This window comes from Hypanus sabinus, chromosome 4 (genome assembly GCF_030144855.1).
Source record: "Hypanus sabinus isolate sHypSab1 chromosome 4, sHypSab1.hap1, whole genome shotgun sequence".
Lineage (NCBI taxonomy): Eukaryota > Metazoa > Chordata > Chondrichthyes > Myliobatiformes > Dasyatidae > Hypanus > Hypanus sabinus.
The window spans coordinates 115,926,864-115,947,423 of NC_082709.1; the positions used below are offsets into that span (position 1 = coordinate 115,926,864).

A 20,560-nucleotide genomic window follows, 5' to 3' on the forward strand; every position below is an offset into this window, starting at 1 on the left:
AGGAAACCAGAACATGTGGGGGAGACCCATGCAGTCGGGGAGAATGTTCATTCTCCACGTAGACGGTAGCAGTGGTCAGAATCAAACCCGTTTTAGGAGATGTGAAGGAGCATTGTCAATATAATATATAATAAGTGACTGATTCCTGAACCAAACCCATTGGGATGTGGCAAAGCCGGGAGATGGTTGCTGTGGTAGTGTCAGGAAATAGAGTGTTAACACAGGAACAAGTTATTCTTAACATCAATGTTTTGTCAGCAGTTTCCCTGACGATTGAAGCAACCAACTTGCAGAGATGGTATAGTAAGATGAAAGTGAGAACAGATTCCTGATAGGATTTCTGAGCCATTCTCATCCCCATAGTGAACATCCTTGCTTCCACTGCTTAACCTGATTCCATTTATGCCCTGCTGCTATCGGAAACATGTTATCAGAGCACCACGGAAACTCGTCTGGTTACACCCTTCTTCAATTGAAACCAATTATTCTTGGGCTTAGCAATCCATTCAAGCCTGCATGAGAGGCAGGTGGGAGCCTTGGTCCAGCCAGACAGCCAAGAGAGCACATCTCCAACAGGGCAGTGGCAGAATGATTGGCAGATTGCTCTGCTTGAGTCCACGGGGCTGCACGTGAGAAGAGAGAGCAGTTGCTCTCACAACTGCAAGGAGAACAGATGTGATTCTGGCCTCGGCTGCTGTCAGTGTCGTGCTTGTTCTGTAACTGTGTTTGTTTCCTCTGGGTGCTCTGGTTGCCTCCGTGTCTCAAGGATTCACTGGTGAGTTAATTAACTATGGAATCAGAATCAGAACCAGGTGAAATAAGTCACTAGACTTATTTCATAAAATTGTTTTGGTGTGGCAGCAGCATGCACAAGACATGCCCCTTTGCTTTCCAGTCCTGATGAAGCATCTTTTGAAACTTTGAGCACCTTCTCCAGGACAGGAAACATTATTCCTGCCTTTTTCATGCACCTTTAAGAACCCAAGGCAGATCCCAATGCAAACACAATTTTAATTGGCAATTGGTTTACAGTTGTGTAAAAATTTGTTTTGCAAGCCATCTCAACAGATCATTTCAAACCAGTGACATCAAAGCATCCAATGTGCATGCCTCATTGGAAAGATGTTGAAGATTTAGAGAGGGTGTAGTGGAGATTTACCAGAGTGCTGCTTGAACTAAAACACATATCTTACAATGAAAGGTTGAACTAGTTAGGGCTTTTTCTCCTTGCGGTGAAGGAAGATGAGAGGCCACTTGCTTGGGCTGTATAAGACAACAAGAGCCATAGAAAAAGTGACAGAAATATCAGGGAGAATGTCAGGGGTAGGTATGTGGATGGAATGAGGGTGGTGGTAGGGGTAGATGCAGTAGATTAGAGACACTTAAGAGGCAGATGGTGAAAGCAAAATGGAGATCTATGTGGGAAACAAGGGCTAGATTTATTTCAACTTTGTGGGTTGAAGGGTACTGCTATACGTTCAATGAAGGGCAGTACAGAAAGGAGAATATAGTTACATCTACAGAGGAGTACAATGCAGGCAGAAAATGATTTGCAAAAACAATGACAAGGTAGATTGGGAGATCACGAGTTCATCTTCATCGTGCTTTGCTCACACACACACACACAGATAATTATGCAATACTTAGATGGGCTCTAGCTATCTGCCTGAGTCCCAAACATTGCATAACTTTTCGGCTGTTTACAGGCAACTTCTCTGTGTTCCCTATGTCCAAGCTTCTCTGTTCTTCATAAAGAATGAACTCCTGCCTTCGGCTGTGTCAGACCCCCTTGGCTGAAGACCTCTGATTTGGCCTTCATTATCTTTGTTAGGTGCTATTGACGACCACAGTGGAACAATTGATGCTGTGTCTTGCTCTGGAGTCTCACTCCACCCAGAAAATTCTCTCAACCTGATTAATTGGATGGCAAGGTGGGAGGGTCACTTCTTCAAAAGAGAATGACGACTCAGGAGACTGCAGATGCTGCAGTCTGGTGTATCGGACAGTCTGCTGCAGGAACTCAGCAGGACGATGCAGAGTTTCGATCCAAAGAGTCAGCAACTACAGATGCTGTTCGAGCCCCTGGGTTTCTCCAGCACTTTGTCAATGGCTCTGAGTATAATGAGTTTCGGGGAAGTTTTAAATGCTAAACAAGGTAAGGGCAAGAAACTGAGTGTCCATTCAAGGTGCCTCTCTACTGTTTCTCTGTCTCTGTACTGACACTTATGTTCAGAATTTCATCAATTATTGACGGGCCAACATCATGGTCAGTAATTCCTGTTCTTACCACACTATCGGTAAAAGGGTGAACTCTCAATGTCTGGCTGGTCAAGTTTACTGGGTTTGGATCTATGACTTATGTAAGGTCAGATTAGTCAACCTCCTCAAGATTGCTAACCCCCTATGCTGAGAGATCCCAGAGAGGAAGAAGCTTGTTTAAACACGGGGTTCAGGTAATGTGGATGGATGGGCAAGTTTTCTCATATTTGGCAATAATTCTGCTTTGCTCTTAAAACAATAGATCCAATTATGCTCACATTTGATTACCTATATCTTTATTTTATTTATTTATTGAGGTACAGGTTGGAATAAGGCCTTCCTACCCTTCGAGCTGTGCTGCCCAGCAAACCCCAAATTTAATCCGAGCCTAATTACAGGACACATTACAACCTGCCAGCCGGTACATCTTTGGACTGTGGGAGGAAACCTGAGCAGCTGGGGGAAACCCATGCAGTCACAAACTCCTTACAGACAGCAGCAGGAATTGAACCTGGGTCACTTGTACTATAAAGTGTTGTCCTAACTATTACACTATTGTGTCATGGTGAAGTAACACTGGGCCATCCAGTTGAAGAATAAAAACTTGTAACTGTTTTAAGAGCTGTTGGGATTGCCCTGGACCTAATTCTGGAACTATTTGTCTAGCTGCACTGCACTTTCTGCGCAACTTTTTCCACTATGTAGAAGCTGGCTTCTGCCCCACACTTTTCTAGTCCTGGTGAAGATTTTCAGCCTAAAACATTGACTTAAGTGCTGAACCAGATGGATTAAAAAGGCTGGCTGTCGGGACCAGAGGCCTGGGTCGGGCCTGTCTGTTCTCTGCTCCTTCCGTGGCATTTACTCCGCTCTGCACTGCGCTGAGGCTGAGGTTATGGCCTGCTCAGGCTGCTGCAAGCTTCATATCTGAGGAATCACTTTCGTTCTAGATGTCACTTGCTTGCTTTTATTTGTACAATTTATTTTTTTCTCTCTCTCTCTGCACATTGGGTGTTTGACGTTTTTTTTTTACTGGTCACTTTTGGGTTTCTTTGTCTTGTGGTTGCCTGTGAGGAGATAAATCTCACGGTTGTATAATTTATACGTTGATAATAAATGTACTTTAAACTTAGAGCTGTTTATTCCCCTCCATAGATGCTACCTAATATGCTGCATTCTTCTAGAATTGTTGAGGCCTTTTCCACAGAGGTTGGGTGGGACTACAACCTTAACTCATGGGTTAAGGGTGAAAGGTGAAAAGTTCAAGGGGAACATGAGGGGAAACTACTTCAGTTAGAGGGTGATGAGAGTGTAGAACGGGTTGCCAGTGCAAGTGTTGCATACCAGCTTGATTTCAATACTTAAGAGAAGCTTAGATGGTAGGCATGTGGAAAGCTATGATCACAGTGCAGGTCAATGGGAGTAGGCAGCTTAAATGGTTTGGCATGGACTAGATGGGCTGAAAGGCCTGCTTCATGCTGTACTTTACTATGACTATGGCAACCAAGTGGTCTCTTCGTTGGCTGTACAAATTTGGAGAGGTGTTCTTTTCCACAATGGGTCAAGCAGCACTCCTGATACACATGACAAAGGTAATGGGAAGAGACGGCTGTGGTGGTAATTGTCATAACATATCAGTGATGACACATGGATAAATGAGGTTAACAAATGTGTCTTCAAATACTCCATGTCACCAATGAATAACACATCCACATTATACATCAACATTCTCTGTCAATGCTGAACCTAACATCAATAATCCACTGTGGGTTTATGTGACCAATGTGGGAACAGCTAATTTGCCCACAGATGGGATTCTATGGTGGTTTTCCCCAAGCATCACTTTCTTAGGGCTTTGAGTATTCTCACCCTATGGCCTCAAGGTTCCCAATACAATGCAAATACTTCTCCATCTTGAGTGGTGATTGGCCAGAGCTTCTTAGGTGTTAGTGGGAATGTTGCACTTCTAGAATTGCTCTTAACAGAATGTAGTATAGAGCATCTGCTTCAGAAGACCAATGTCAACTTTGGAAACAACACAACCTGCCAAGAATTAACTGAGAATAACCTAGGTCACAGTGCTATAGATTTTGGACTAGACTAACACATTCCCATTGTTTACTTATGCTTCTGATGAATTCAAGTGGATATATGGAGACAGTATTGGCACCTTGAATTGCTTGCTGTAAATAATAGATTTCTGAAGCTTATAGAAGGGAGAGATCTTAGCTAATGCCTTGTAGACGATGAGTTTTGTCTCATGGTTATAGTATTGATTGTAAAACACCCATCTCCTCAAACTGTGCAGGCACATTGAAGGTAGTGGTAAACTGACTCTGGACCTGTACTCTATAGATTTCAGAAGGATGGTGGGGAGATCTCATTGAAACCCACTGGATATTGAAAGATTGAGATCTGAGTTGATATAGTGAGGATGTTCCTATAAGTAGCAGGATCTAGAATCTGAGGTATACCCTCAGAATAAAGGGGCATTCCTTCAAAACTAAGATGAGGAGGAATTTCTTCAGTGGGTCATAAATCTGTGGTATTTATTGCCACAAAGGGTTGTTGTGGCTATGTCATTGGTTGTATATAAAGCAGGGATTGATTGACTCTTGATTGGTAAGTGGGTTAAAGGTTATGGGAAGAAGACAGGAGAATGGGTTTGAAAAAATACTAGCCATGATTAAGTGGTAGAGCAGACTTGATGGACCAGATGGCCTAATTCTGCTCCAGTATTTTATGGTCTTATGTCTACCTGCAGCAAGTAGTAGCTTCCAGTACATGGGATTTGGTCTCCATTTCCCAGTGACTGCCAGTAAGCCTTTATTGTTGGAGTCACTTGATGCAATGGGGACAATGCCTCAACGTAATGCACCACCATTTCCAGTTACTGTCACCATGTGTGATGTAAAGTCTGGATGTGGTGTTTCTTCGCCTGAAAATCTTGCAACCAGAGGTGTGATATACAATAGTACAGGTATCAGAGTGGCCAGATAAAAAAGAACATACAGGTTTCTGTGTAGAGGACTCAATTGTAGAAGGCTGCAAGGTATGAGTGGGTGACACAGCGTATGGAGAGAGAAACAGTGAATGTTACAGGTCCAGGATCTTTAATTTTCATGTTAAATGAAATACTTAGTGTATTGGGAAGCGAGCCAGAAATTTTGTCTGTCTATACTTAACGCTTCCTTGGTAAAGCAACCATTATAATCAAAGATCCCATCCAGCAGGGCCATTCTCTCTTCTCCCCATTCCCATTGGGCAGAAGACACAAATGCTTGAAAACTAAGCTCAAGGACAGCTTCTATCCATATTCCGATTCAGATCTATTCATCACTTATACATCAGGACATATGGTGAAATGTGTCATTTCCATTGACAAACAACACACCTAAGGATGTGCTGGGGCTAGCCCACAAATGTTGCTACACACATTGGTGCCAACATAGTTTGCCCACAATGTTCAGTAGAAGAACACAAGCAGCAGCAACAACAAAGAAAATCAACAACAGCCAAAAAAAAGTCCTTTCCCACCACCCCTGCAGTCAGGCCTCCAACCTCAGGACAGACCTCAACCGGGCCTCCATACCTTTGCCCTGGTGTCACAGACTTCAGGCCTCTGACTACTTCAGGACACGCTGATCACACAACTTTGATTTTTGGGATTCAACCCCAAAATTTGCTGATCATGGGACTTTGAACTCAGGACTTGCCAATTCCAGGACTTTGACCTGCAGGCCTCCACTTACAGACTTGCACAGACCACACTCTACTTCATCATGGCCTTGCACCTTACTGCCTGGCTGCACTATACTTTCCCTAATTGTAACATTCTGTTATTGTCTTCCCTTGAACTATCTCCATGCACTGTATGGATGGCTTACAAAACAAGGTTTTGTTTTCTGTACCTTGGTGCATGTTACAATAAACCAATTTATCAAGCTGAATGTCAAAGAACATATGGGAGGCAGCATCTTGGAATATTTCCTTTCCATGAGTGCACTATTAAGGATCCTATCAATAGTTAAGTAGAGTGAGTCCATTAATTTGAACAGAGAACACAACAATGAGTTAAGTATATTAAATTGTTTGAGGGCTTTCTTCTGGTTTAATTATATGAAGTTCCATTAAAAAAAAGTTTTTGAATGCTTTTTGGCTTTTAAAACACTGCTAAAGTCCTCTGCTATGCAGTCCTGGTCAATCAGCTGAGTAGCAATTGTCAATGAAGTTGGTGTTCAAATAGCCACTCTAGGTGTCAGCTGATTCAATAGGAAAATAAACACTGTGAGTTTACTTCTATGAGTTATAGTGTCTGTTGTTATTTGTATATCCACTATGTATCATTTGATATATATTTTTGTCCGAAATTTTTATTATTGCCTTTCTTCCCTCCCACCCCCACAATGCATACAGGTGTGCATGGCTATCAAGATACCAGGACAATCAGCAATGGCTTCAGATTGACTTGAAGGAAATCAGAGTCATTTCTGGGATAATAACTCAAGGGCGATGTGATGCTGATGAATGGATGACAAAGTACAGTGTACAGTATAGAGCCAATGAAACCTTTAACTGGGTTTACTATAAAGATCAGACAGGAAACAATCGAGTAAGTACTCAAATCTATCCAATAAGTCAAAGGGTAAATAAAAAGGTGAGGTAATGCCTTCTCTGCCACATGTGACACTTGCAGCTTAGTCGTGGTAGCCCAGAGCCAGCAAGCGCTCATTAGTTAACCTTTTCATTCCTGAGATAATTCTCATGAACCTCTTGTAGATCCTCTCCAATGCCAGCACATCATTTCTTAGATAAAGGGGCCAAAACTGCTCACAATACTCTGTTTGGTGACCAATGCCCCAGCATCATGTCCTTGCTCTTATATTCTAGTTCTCTCAAAATGAATGTTAACATTACATTTGCCTTTCTTACCACCAACTCAACCTGCAAATTAATCTTTAGGAAACCTGCACAAGGACTCTCAAGTCACTTTGCACCTCAGATTTTTGAATATTCTCTCCATTTAGAAAGTACTCTTTGCTTGTATTCCTTCTACCAAAGTGCATGAACATACATTTCCAACACTATATTCCATCTACTTCTTTGCCCATTCTCCCAATCTGTCTTAGTCCTTCTGCAGACTCCCTGCTTCAGCACTACCTGTGCCTTGATCTATCTTTGGCCTGCAAACTTGGCCACGAAGCCATCACATATACTGTGAAAAGAAGCAGCCCCAATATCAACCACTCTGGAACACCACTTATCACTGGTAGCCAAATAGAAAAGGCCCCTTTTATTCCAACTCTTTGCCTTCTGCCAATCAGCCAATCTTCTATCCATGTAAGTATCTTTCCCATAATAGCATGGGCTCTTTTTTTTTAAGCAGCCACATATGTGGCACCTTGTCAAAGGCCTTCTGAAAATCCAAGTAAACAACAGCATCCACCCACTTTCCTTTGTCTACCCTACCTATTATTTCCTCAAATGATTCCAACAGACTTATCAGGCAACATTTCCATGAGGAAGCCATGCTGACATTGGCCTACTTTATCCAAGTGCCCCAAAATCTCATTCTTAATAGTGGACTCCAATATCTTGACAGCCACTGAAACCAGGCTAACTAGCCCACAATTTTCTTTCTTCTACCTCTCCCTTCTTATTGAGTGGAATGACATTTACAATTTTCCACTCCTCCAGAACCATTTCAGAATCTAGTGATTCTTTAAAGATAACTAGGAATACCTTCACAATCTTTCCAGCTACCTCTTTCAGAACCTTAGGTTGTGGTCCATCTGATCTATCTAGCTTCAGCCTTTTCAGCTTCCAAAGCACCTTCTCCTTGGTAAAAAGAACTATTCTCACTTCCTAACCCCAAATACTCTTGAATATTTGCTGTCTTCCACATTGAAGATCGATGCAAAATACTTAGTAAGTTTGTCTGCCATTTCTTTGTTCCCTCCCCCACCCCATTTCTACCTCTCCAGCATCATTTTCAAGGGGTGCAATATTCACTCTTGCCTTGTTTTATTCTTTATATGTGTGAAAAGTTCAATAAATTCTCTGGTAAACACCTGCAAAAAGTACCATTAAGTTATGTCTGTATCCTACCTTGCACCAGATCTACTCACCTGTTTTCAGACAGATATAATCTCCCAGTTAATATCTTCACTCTAAAACCCTTGCTCACTATCAAAACTCTCCATGGTTTCTCCTCTCCAGCTCTACACACATGCCAAGATGCCCTAAATCTCGGCATTCTCTCCGAAGCCTAATTTCTTTAAACAGCCTTAAATTTGCCCTTTTGATTCCGGTTCTTCAAGACAGCTTAGAATGTTTTATGTAATAAAGCTGTCATTTAAATGAAGCTACAGCTGCTGCTAATAGTGTTATTCCTAAGAAGCACAGAGGTACTGAAATGGCATACAAGGAAATAATTTTATCCTGCTGGGTGGTTGTTTATACTTGTCTTGCATACCGCATTTTTCATTGTTTGCCGGGAAACACCTCTCTGGGAAGGTATATCACTCAACCACTGTGTGCCGAAAGCTAGGTTATCATTAAGTTTTAGTTCACCTTTATAGAATTACATTTTTGCTCCCTCAGGTGTTCTATGGAAATTCAGACCGATCATCATCAGTACAGAATTTCCTGCGTCCTCCGATTGTAGCTCAGTATATTAGAATTATACCGTTGGGATGGCATGTTCGAATTGCTATCAGGATGGAACTACTTGAATGTCTGAATAAATGTTAGCAATAATGATCTCAACAGATGAAATAGCATATCCTGTTAAGAAAAATATGGGCTTTGTTTAAAATTAACAATTAAATCAGCTTGGTTTCCATTTAATTCTATGTTTAAAACTTGAAATTCATCAACTTTAATCTAGTGACTTTTAAAAGAATATTTCTTGTAAGAATCAAATTAAAATTAATTTCTAGTGGTATTGTGTGATCTCACTGTTGTCCTACAGGTTGGATTCAGTCCAGAAATGACAGTCCAAAAATCTTGAATTACAACCTATTCACCTGCTACCTCTGGTCTTCTGATCCCTATTGGCTCATTAAATACTTAGTGTAAAAACTTCACTCTGATTGAGTAATCCTTTAAACTTCTCATGCATCTACACCTCCTGGCACAGTGCCTTTTCATCTCTTAGGATGGCCTTGGAGGTTCCAAGAAGTAAAAGATAAATATGGCATATTTTGAAAGTAATACAGGAAAAAAATCTAACCTTTCAAAAATGTTTTCATTATTTCTTTCAAACTGTTCTTTATTCATTACAAACATTGGGAATATGGGGAAAAAAGTCAAAAAAACACCATGTGATGAGTCAAATAGCAATATTGCGAACCCTACTTCACTCTTCACTTAGCCTATACACACAGCATCTTTCTCCAGTGACTTCAACTATGTTGGTTTTAGGTCAGACTTTTGCTTTACCATCTCTCCTTAATTAAGAGTTTGTTTTTTCTATATATGACTTAAGTTGAAAAGGAATCACTGCTTTTTATACTTAACATCTTTGCCAAATCTTAAGTGCACATCACTCACATCTTCCTACTCATTTCTCTAAAACCTTAAACTACCAGTCAGCGGATATTATTGTCAGTCCAGGCTACATCCAAATTTAAGATGCAGATTTTCAAAAAAACACACTTCCTAACCAATTATAAGACCCAACAGCTCAGGTCCCATCTATTAACCTTTTAAAGTAAACCACTTGTCAAAACAAAACCCGAGGCTTTTCCTTAATCTCTGCATTACCCTGGTTACATCACCGTCTGCTATGGAGGGACCACTGCGTACAATAAGTATATATACAAATGAAATTTAAATAAGAAGTGCATAAAGAGGGTGCAAATACAGTGGTTCAATGTCCTTTCATAAATGTGATGGCAGAGGGGAAAAAGCTGTTTCTGAAATGTTGAGTATGTGTCTTTAGGCTTCTGTACCACCTCCTTGATGTTAGCAATGAGAAGAGGGCATGTTCTGGGTGATGGGGTCCTTAATGATGGATCAGAAAATGTAGAAAGTTGTAAACTAAGCCAACTCCATTATGGGCACTAGCCTCCCCAGCATCCAGGACCCCTTTAAAAGGCAGCATCCATCAGTATGGACCCCATCACCCAGGACATGCCCTTTTCTCATCGCTACCATCAACTAGGTGGTACAGGAGCCTGAAGACACATACTCAACATTTCAGGAACAGCTTTTCCCCTTTACAATCACATTTATGAATGGACATTGAACCTATGAACACTACCTCCATATTTTCCCTTTTTGCACTTCTAATTTAAATTAATTTTTATATATATTTCTTATTGTATTTTATAGTTATTATTATGTATTGCAATGTACAACTGCTGCAAAACAACAAATTTCCTGACATATAAGGTACCCCATGCAAGGCTTATTGAGAAAGTAAGGAAGCATGGCATCTAAAGGGACATTGCTTTGTGGATCCAGAACTGTCTTGCCCACAGAAAGCAAAGAGTGGTTGTAGACAGGTCATATTCTGCATGGAGGTCGGTGACCAGTGGTGTGTCTCAGGGATCTGTTCTGGGATCCCTACTCTCCATCATTTTTATAAATGACCTGGATGAGGAAGTGGAGGGATGGGTTAGTAAATTTGCTGATGACACAAAGGTTGGAAGTGTTGTGGATAGTATGGAGGGCTGTCAGAGGTTACAGCGGGACATTAATAGGATGCAAAACTGGGCTGAGAAGTGGCAGATGGAGTTCAACCCAGGCAAGTGTGAGGTGGTTCATTTTGGTACATCAAATATGATGGCAGAATATAGCATTAATGGCAGACACTTGGCAGTGTGGAGGATCAGAGGGATCTTGGGGTCCGAGTACACAGGACACTCAAAGCTGCTACACAGGTTGACCCTGTGGTTAAGACGGCATACAGTGCATTGGCCTTCTTCACTCATGGAATTGAGTTTGAGTTGAGAGGTAATGTCGCAGCTATATAGGACCCTGGCCAGACCTCACTCAGAGTACTGTGCTCAATTCTGGTAGCCTCACTACAGACATGGAAACTATAGAAAGGGTGCAGAGGAGATTTATAAGGATGTTGTCTAGTTTGAGGAGCATGCTTTATGTAGAATAGGTTGAGTGAACTCGGCCTTTTCTCCTTGGAGTGATGGAGGATGAGAGGTGACCTGATAGAGGTGTATAAGATGAGAGGCATTGATCATGTGGATAGTCAGAGGCTTTTTCCCAGGGTTGAAATGGCTAGCACGAGAGGGCATAGTTTTACAGTGCTTGGAAGTGGGTACAGAGGAAATGTCAGGGGTAATTTTTTTTTTACACAAAGAATGGTGAGCGCATGGAATGGGTTGCCGGCAGTGGCAGTGAAGGCGGAAACAATAGGGTCTTTTAAGAGATTCCTGGAAAGGTACATGGAGGTTAGAGAAATACAGGGCTATGGGTAAGCCTAGGTAATTTCTAAGGTAAGGACATGTTTGTCACAGCTTTGTGGATTGAAGGGCCTGTATGGTGCTGTAGGTTTTCTATGCTTCTTTGTGCCAAATATATTAAACCAGATTATAATTCTAACGTATTTTGACACAGTTTCACCTTGGATAATTTAACAAACATTTCAAGAAAAGTGTATTATGCAAGGGAGTAGATCAAGTCTGTTATGTGCATATGAAAAATATGATGGATCTGTTGAAAACTTAACCACTGCATAGCTTAACTTAACCTAACTTACTGCCTTTAACAAAGAAAAGCCATTTTCATCATAAGGGCACATGCTTTCAAAGTAAATGCTTTTCTTTCAACCTTCAATATTATAATGCACCCTTTTTCTCTCCAAATGCATTTTGCTCTTTGTTAAGAGGTGTAAAATTAAATAAACAATGCACTTCTGATTTGAATTACAGGTTTTGTACCAAGTCAAAATAGAAACTTAATTTCCGCTAGAAGAAACAACGGAATTTCAGTTTAAAAAAATAAATGAATGTCTGCACTTTTCAATTGCCATATATAAAAGGAAACAAAGGTAGTTAACACTATTTCAATTATATACCCCATGAGAAGAGATTTTTCCTGTAAGCCATCATGCCTTTATATATTACAAACCCACTATGAACATATACAGTATATACAGTATTAAAAGCAAGAATACTTGGTATTTTAGTGCAAAATTTGCATTTTTATAAAGGTGTGTTTTACAAGATCCATTCAAAAATACATTGTGCTTAGTAAAAATTAACCAATTTCATGCCAATATTTAGTGACAACATGATTAAATTTTACAACATAGTTGTACATACAGATGGGAAACACACCATAAAGGTTCAATATACAAACATAAAAATGTTATATAAACAATTTACAAATGCTTTATATGTTGCATCAATTAACGGGAATAACAGCAACAGCTTAAACCAGAATGCCACTATGTGACATATACACACAATGCCATTACAGAATTCCAAAAAAAAAACCAAGACTTTTGAGTTTACTGGGACCTGAAGTTTTGAAAACATGTGCACAGATTTTTTTTAAGTCCCTGCCTAAAATATAATTTAAGTTGTGACTCTAGGCATTAAATACTTTAGAGAAATACATATACACCTTAACACAACTTGTATTTCCATATTCTTTGTACATCTGGGATATTATCTAAACAGAAAAATATTAAATAGCAATTTACGATTATTAGATTTCCCCATTAATATCTTCAGCCCAATAGCAATTTCTAACCCCTATACTTCTGTACTATTAAGACCTAAGAGATAATACACTGTGTACATCCATACAAATCTGTTAAGTATTACTTGGATCTGCATGCATGAAACATTCTTTCAGACAAAAATTTACATAAACACTAATTACACTTGCTGGTTTATATTCTGCTGAATTATTTAGACCCTGGGTTAACACTTTATCATTTCCTATTGTATAAAAGCTTTAAAAATGTGGCATAAAAATCTCTGCATATTGGTTGTTTTGTGCAACGTTTTAAAGTTTTATTTCTGAGAACTGACCTTTCCATATAACATTTAATATGAAAAAGTATGATGTAAAAAAGATAATGAGAACAAATGTAACAGTACATTTTTAAAATCATAAAATTCTGCAGAATATAAAATCAACCTGTTTCAAAGCAAATGCTAGTTTTACATTTTGTCTGTTAAGAGATACAGATAATCTGAACTCACTAATACTGAAGTTGGCCAGTAGAGACATGAATGCAGTAACAGGTAGAAATGTCATACTTCAAACAATTGCCTAGTTTCTGGAATATTTTAAAATAAGCATATTTCAAAATGGAAATTAGTGCGAATGCTTGTTTACAAAGAACAGAAATATTTTACCAGTGACATGGCAGAGGCCATTGAATAAATGCATTACACTGTCTGTACTGAATATCCTATTTTATATAATCTTAAATGTTCACTTAAGTCTGCACAACAGAGGAAATTATGAAAGTTAAGCTCAATGAGGAACCTGGAAAGTTTATCTAACAGGATCATGCAAAAATCTTCATGCAAGAATCCTAAAAGGGAGACCAAAAAAAAACCCAAACGTGACAATGTCGATCCACCACATATTATTTGATGGCAACATAATCACAAATCAGTCTTTCCTAAAAAACGATGTTGATTTAGAAGTTGTGAAGATCTTTCAAATAACAATAAGGCAAGATACCACTGAAAGAAATACACTGTTGTGCAAATAAACCAACAAGGCACAATTTTCAAGGATGCGTAAAGTCATTAGTTAAACTTGGAGAAAGTATCTGGACAAATCTACTATGCTGCAAATTTTGCTATTTTGGAAAGTTTGGGATTCAAAGACACCATTTAAAAATGAACTACTTAAAATTTGCTAAAAATAATTTTAAAAATTATTCTGTATTAAGGGCCTATTGCATGAAAAGGATCAAATGTAAATTAGAAATCAAGTCTTATTTGCAACTGTCATTGCAACTAAAATGGCAAATTGCCATTTATAATTTCTTACAAAAGACAACTTTGCAGATGGTTCTAACAATGGCCTCTTTTTATAGGAATTAATATTCACTTGCTTGTTTAAAATCTGGTAAATATTTAAGTTTATTGATGAATTATCATTTATTGCCATGGGATGAGTTCATAAATATAATGCTTTTTGATCACTGGTGATGAAAGCTTTTTATTCATTCTGACTAAATGATGAAATCTATGACCTACTCACGTATGCAAATTCCATTCCACCTATCATAAAATTTCATTGATGCACCTTTTAAAATAATTCTCTACTGACGTTGCTAGCTAATCAGCTCTATGTCTCAGTTGAAAATGAATGTTTTAGCATATTGTTACAATTCTGATCCAATGGCTTTAAACAAATATGCCTGGAAATTATGACTGCAATGTATTCATTAGCTAGTTAAGTCTGTTACTTCTACTATATACATTATTTGAGTATTACTGTGGTGACATTCACCCACAATTTGTATTTTAAGAGAAAAAAAAGATACAATGAAGATGCTCATGGTGAGTTGATAAGTTGAATACAAAATTGGCTTGGTCATAAAAGACATTTTAATTTCTGACCAAAGGTCTCTGACTCATCTTCTGTAAGAATCACTCTGGAGCATATTGCTTGTGGTATACATATATACTAGATGATTGATTTGGATGAAAATGTAGATATTTAATTAAAAGCTTGCAGATGGCAAAAAATGGTGAAATTGTGAATACCAAGGAGGGTCGCTAAAGGACATTGCAGATTGTACATCAGCTAGAAATTTGGACAGATGGAGTTCAATCCAGACAAATGTGAGGTGTTGTATTTTGGAAGGTCAAATGCAAGAGGAAAGTACACAGTTAATGGGAGGAAACTTCAGAGCAACACAAGTGGATAGGTTGGATCAAGGTGTATAGCATGCTTGCCTTCATCAATTGTGGCACTAAGTAAAAAAATGACAAGTCAATTTGCAGCTGTCTAAAATCTTACTTTTGCCATATTTGGAGCACTACGTGCACTAGAGGCAAAGAATGTAGAGACTTTAGAGAGGGCAAAGAAGTAGTTCACATTCCCAGGACTGGAGTGTATTAGATAGGAGGAGACATTGGACAACTTTGCAATTGTTTTCTCTGGAATGTCAGAGGCTGAGGGTGACCTGATAAAAGAATATCAACTTGTAACAGCTGCAGCAAGGATAGATAGTCTTACTCTCTCACATGGGCATGTTAAATACTAGGTATGTAGCTTTAAGGTGGGGGAAGGGAGCTTAAAAAGACAAGCTTGTTTTTATATAGATAGTGGAAGGTGGCCGTAATACACTGCCAAGGGAGGAGTAGAAACAGATATAATAGACAGATACATAAATTGGTAGGGAATAAAGGGATTTGGACCATGGACATGCGAATAGGATTGGTTTTATATAGACATCACAGTCAATGCAAACATGGTGGGCTGAAGGCCTGTTCCTATGCTGTTTTATTGTTCATGTACCTTTGGCTGTTCTTCGGTTGTTATTTAAAAGGCGCAGTCTGTTCCAAACAGAAAATATGAAATGCAAATCTTTAAATTCTGCCTGAAATCTATATGTGGTTTTCTATAAATTACACAAGAGAGTTTTGGTAATTTCCTTCAGAATGCTTTTTGGATGACATATGATCTGGTACTATTTATCTTTTTTTAAAAAAACTAATGTTCACGCAAAAGGCCAGAATTTTTTTTAATGGCAACTCTGAAAATAATTAGTTTATCAGCCAGCAATTCCAAGAAGAAAAATAATATTAACATTTCTCATTAATGAGCAATCAGAGCTGATCAGTTTTATCAACCATTTTTTCATTCAGATTTTCAGATGGAGTTTTACTTTTGTGTTTCTTTTGCCCATTGCTTTCTCCAAAAACACTTTTTTTTTAAGATTATAGAATCACGCTACAAGAGGTCACCAATGAACAGGAAGCAATGGATAAGGCAAGCGCAAAAACAAATTTCGAAGCGGTTAAAATGAAAATTAACATGTAAATGACTTCAATGTTCCAACGTAAGAGAACAGTCAGTAGCTGAATCAACTTAATGGGCAAATACAATCTAGAAAATGTACAATTTTGTTGCTATTTTTCAAACCAAGTAATAGCTACAAGCCATTTCAGGAGGGTATCTGCCCTTCTGGGCTTGACATTTACTTGAACCTCAGTTTGAGTAGACATTCTTAGATTCTGGTGAAGATCCCATTGCCACAGTAAGTATATACAGTAGTTTTTTTTTAAAAAGAGGACATACCAGCAAGAAAGCATCATCACAGAATCAGCATGATGCTGAAAAGCTACCACGCAGTATGAAACATGTTGTGGAAATTCTGTTCCCATGAGCTCCACAGCAAATGAAATAGGCACAGACTGGAAAGTGGGAAGATAAGAACTCCACATTTTATCCTTTAGTGAGCACAGTAATCAACTAAGGGAAGCTTACCACTGGAAAAGGTTGTTACGCAAACATAACCCACTAACATTATCTAAGGCCATCATCAACAAAATACAGTGACACTCAAGCAACCAAAATATAATATCATTACATCCACCTGAGGGAACAAAATATAGAGTATATTACTGCACTGATATATGAAGAAACATCAAATCTTAGAAGATAGGAGGAGCCAAAGCAGGTTTAGTACAAATATACAACAGAATTATACGTCAAGATAATGAGTTACACAACTTATATGGGGAAGAACAGAAATAAACCTTTCTGTAAAACATGTTGCAACCTTTTCACTAATATATTATTTTTAATCTAAGACAACACTAGAGGTCTGGATGTTCTGAAATCAATTCCAACTATATTCTCACAACTTACATAATGTGCATGAGAATTTTTTTTTGTATATGATATATATGCAGTTCTGTTTAGTACTAATGAAGAAATTAAAACCTTTAACCTTAATTCACCTGGTTCAAGCCAAGTAATTGGATTGAAACCTTTTATCCATTACCCAAACAAATGAAAATATTATCTTAGCTGCATAAAATGTGAAATAGGCTCAATCATTTTTAGTAAAACGTAATTGGTTGAAATGGGTGTTAGAGTTGCATTTTCAGTTAATGACAGCAATTTGTAAGTATTGAATTTGAGTTAATTCTATATATCATTTTCATAAAGTACTTTGTATAGATTTTATATTACATACCAAAAATAAAATCCTTTTATCAAACTTTGACAAGCTGCTAACCACACACAGCAAATATAATTACCAGCATAGTTGCTGAAATGCCACTATTCATATGATTAAATATAATGCAAGTTATAATAGTTATGAGGAAGAAAGTGTACCAAATGCCAGAAAATATCAGCAGCTTGTGAATAAACTGTACATTAGTACACTATAACATTGTGCTCTTGTGAAAACATGGATCCCATGACAATCTCCAATAAGTTTTCCCCAGTAATATACAAATATAATGTTTGCTAGTTACTACAAACTAACTGATACAGAATAATTCCAACACTATATGAATTGAGCTTTCCTAGAAATCATTATATACATGTCATTTCTATACAGCTGTTAGGTGATTTCTTGAAAAACTTTAGTTTAAAATATTTCTGCTTATCACTGGTGCAATTATTTTTTTAAACTTAAAACATTACTTTAGTAATGTTTACTACATGGATGACAGGTTATTAATCTAAAATAAGACCACTAATTTATTTTTGTATGACAACACAAACTACAATTACAGTGCTGTTTCCTTTAAATCATTTAGATTTGGCATTCTGGGACGTGCTGTTCTGGTTAAATGTAGAGAATGACCATTCTGACTTGACTTGGAGATTATCTGCTCAGAGTTCATAGCTCCATCAATTCCAGTCCTGCCACTTGGTAGCACATGCCAGATTGGTTCCATTTGACCAGGTAGTTGGAAATTTGACCTAGATTTTGCCTGGGAATCTTGTCGTATATTGCTGCTATGAGACTGTCCTGTTGCATGGAGGCGACCCTCAGTATGAGTAGATTTGTCTGGCTGGCTTGGCAAAGCTTGAAATCGCACATCTGAGGAAGCAGAATGACTAAGTGAAGTAGGGAGCTGCAAGAACTTTCGAAGAGATTTCAAGGGATGTTTCTGTAAAAGATTTTTTTAAAAATTTGATTAACTAACCAATTTAAAACAAGCCTTGTTTAAAATTGCTTCTGCATTCTAGAAAGTACAGTTAAGTAGTGGTTAGTGCACCAGTGATCAGTGATCGAGGTTCCATTCCCGCTGCTATCTGTAAGGAGTTTGTATTTTCTCCCCGTTACTGCATGGGTTTCCTCCGGATGCTCCAGTTTCTTCTCACATTCCAAAAACATATGTGTTAAGGTTAGGATCAGTAAATTGTAGGCATGCTATGCTGGTGCTGGAAGCATGGCAATACTTGCAGGCTGCCCCAGAACATCCTCAAAGTTGGTTGGTTATTGACATAAACAAAGCATTTCACTGTATGTGACAAATAAAGCTAATCTTCAAATTATCTGAGAGAATTGGCCTTGCACTCATTATCTGAAAGACAAAGTCCTCTACCAACTATCTGTGCAACACTGCCCTCTGACAATGAAGATTCACAGTCAGTTCCTGGAAAACATGAACCACATCTCACATTTTGGGAGCCATGAAGGAAGCCATGATGACAGAACCAGCATAGCTTTTAATCAATTAAAGAATAGGGTGTTTGAAAATCAAGATTTCACACTCATAAAACTACCAAAGCAACAGTGATCTCAGCCCTCCTACAAACTTAAGACCCATAGTTTCTCTTCAAAATCTTTTGCATTCATGAGAAGGAGAAGTGAACTAACATCAGTGTTCTCTCCTAGATTAACAGGTCTATCATTGAGCCCACAATTACACTCGGTCAAGTTTAACTGTTCATACTAAGTTGTTCACATGGCTGACACCAGTTTCCTGAAATAGACACTTTATTTCAAGCTGTCATACAAGGAGATTACTGGTAGATCAGAAGAAAAGATTCAAGAACATGCTCAAAGCCATCTTGAGAAGATGCAATGCTCCCACTAACCCCTGGTGGAATGAGCACTTGGGGTGATATTAAGAACACTGAATTCATGCATTAGGTGTACACAAAAGCTGAGTTTAAATAGAACAAGGAGTGCACAGCCCCACCTTGTCAGGCACTTCCAGTTCCAAATGTGGAAGAGACTGTAATTCCACATTAGCTTTTGTGGTCACCTTAGAATCAATAGAAGTGGCATAGAAACAATTCAACCTCAATCCCAAGAAATGACCTAAGAAAGGACAAAATACCAACAATTGGCATTTTCGTAGATGAGAGCCATTTTATTTTCTTCAAATTCCCCACTTAACAATTGATATCTCACTGGCTCTGAAACAGTCCAAGATGTTTTAGAAAAATACCTGAGGCTGATCATCCACCATTTTATCTGTGGACCAATCCTTGCTTCTGTTTTGACGAGACTGTAAAGCTTTCTGTAATGCCTGGCGATCATGGCCATCACTACTAGGCATCTAAAATTGAAGAGGCTTACATTACCACAGGAACTTCCACGCATAATAATCTATGGTTCTTGAATTTAAACGTTGGAAAGGACATGCATACTTCAGAGTTTAGCTTGATCACACCCTGGAAACAGAGTGAATAGAATCTTGGTAATGAAGCAAATACATAAGCAGCTGGTAGTCAAGATGGAAAGTCAAAACTAGACTGAATGAAAGATTACATAGCTTTGTTGTATCATTTTATGGTGCCTATCAGAGGAGGAAGTAGACAATGAATATGTGAGAAGTTAACTGAACAATACTTATGCAATGATTTATTATTTTAGCTGCTTATTACAATTACACATTTCAAAATATTTTAAAAAGAGACTTTTCACAGTTCTTGCAAGGGGATATAAATTGAAATGCAAGTTTTTTGTTGTGAATGAGAAAATTAATTCAAAAATAGGATGTTTTGGTCTTTTTCCCAAAAGATCTCCACAGCGTAATTTTTTCCTTCCCTGATGTTAATTCTAGTATAAGTTATGGAGTACCGCTGGAGTCCAGCAACAACAATGTTACATACCAAAAACAAACCAGGAAATAAAAGTTCTAATCAGTAATCAATATTTTTAAAACAGATTATGGAGCAGGTTATGGAGATTATGAAGATTTGGACATGTGTGAAATTAAGGTAGAAACAAACCATCATAATATTAATACAAAGTTAAGCATTTTAAAATTTTCAAAACTATTGAATTTTGAAATATTCTTTGGGGAATTCAAAGTTAATATTTTAAGACAGTAATTTTCATAGTAATTATGACAGCATATGTAAATAAAAAGTCAGT

General features: G+C 38.1%; 2 protein-coding genes across 5 annotated transcripts in view; one reads left to right on the top strand and one right to left on the bottom strand.

Annotated features, from left to right (window-relative positions):
* The window catches only part of LOC132392160 (retinoschisin-like), a 37,532-nt gene extending 28,523 nt beyond the window's left edge, over positions 1-9,009 (top strand). Inside the window, exons 5-6 of the mRNA XM_059966010.1 lie at positions 6,673-6,868; positions 8,860-9,009. Of these exons, the coding sequence (XP_059821993.1) occupies positions 6,673-6,868; positions 8,860-9,009 (346 nt within the window). The remainder of the gene's footprint in view (positions 1-6,672; positions 6,869-8,859) is intronic.
* Positions 9,010-12,552: 3,543 nt separating this feature from the next.
* Positions 12,553-20,560, bottom strand: part of cdkl5 (cyclin dependent kinase like 5) — a 202,894-nt gene continuing 194,886 nt past the window's right edge. For all 4 annotated transcript variants that reach the window (XM_059967969.1, XM_059967970.1, XM_059967971.1 and 1 more), the window contains 2 exons: positions 19,629-19,739; positions 12,553-18,338 (listed from right to left, as the gene is read on the bottom strand). In XM_059967969.1, the coding sequence (XP_059823952.1) occupies positions 17,952-18,338; positions 19,629-19,739 (498 nt within the window). In that variant the 3' untranslated portion in view covers positions 12,553-17,951. The remainder of the gene's footprint in view (positions 18,339-19,628; positions 19,740-20,560) is intronic.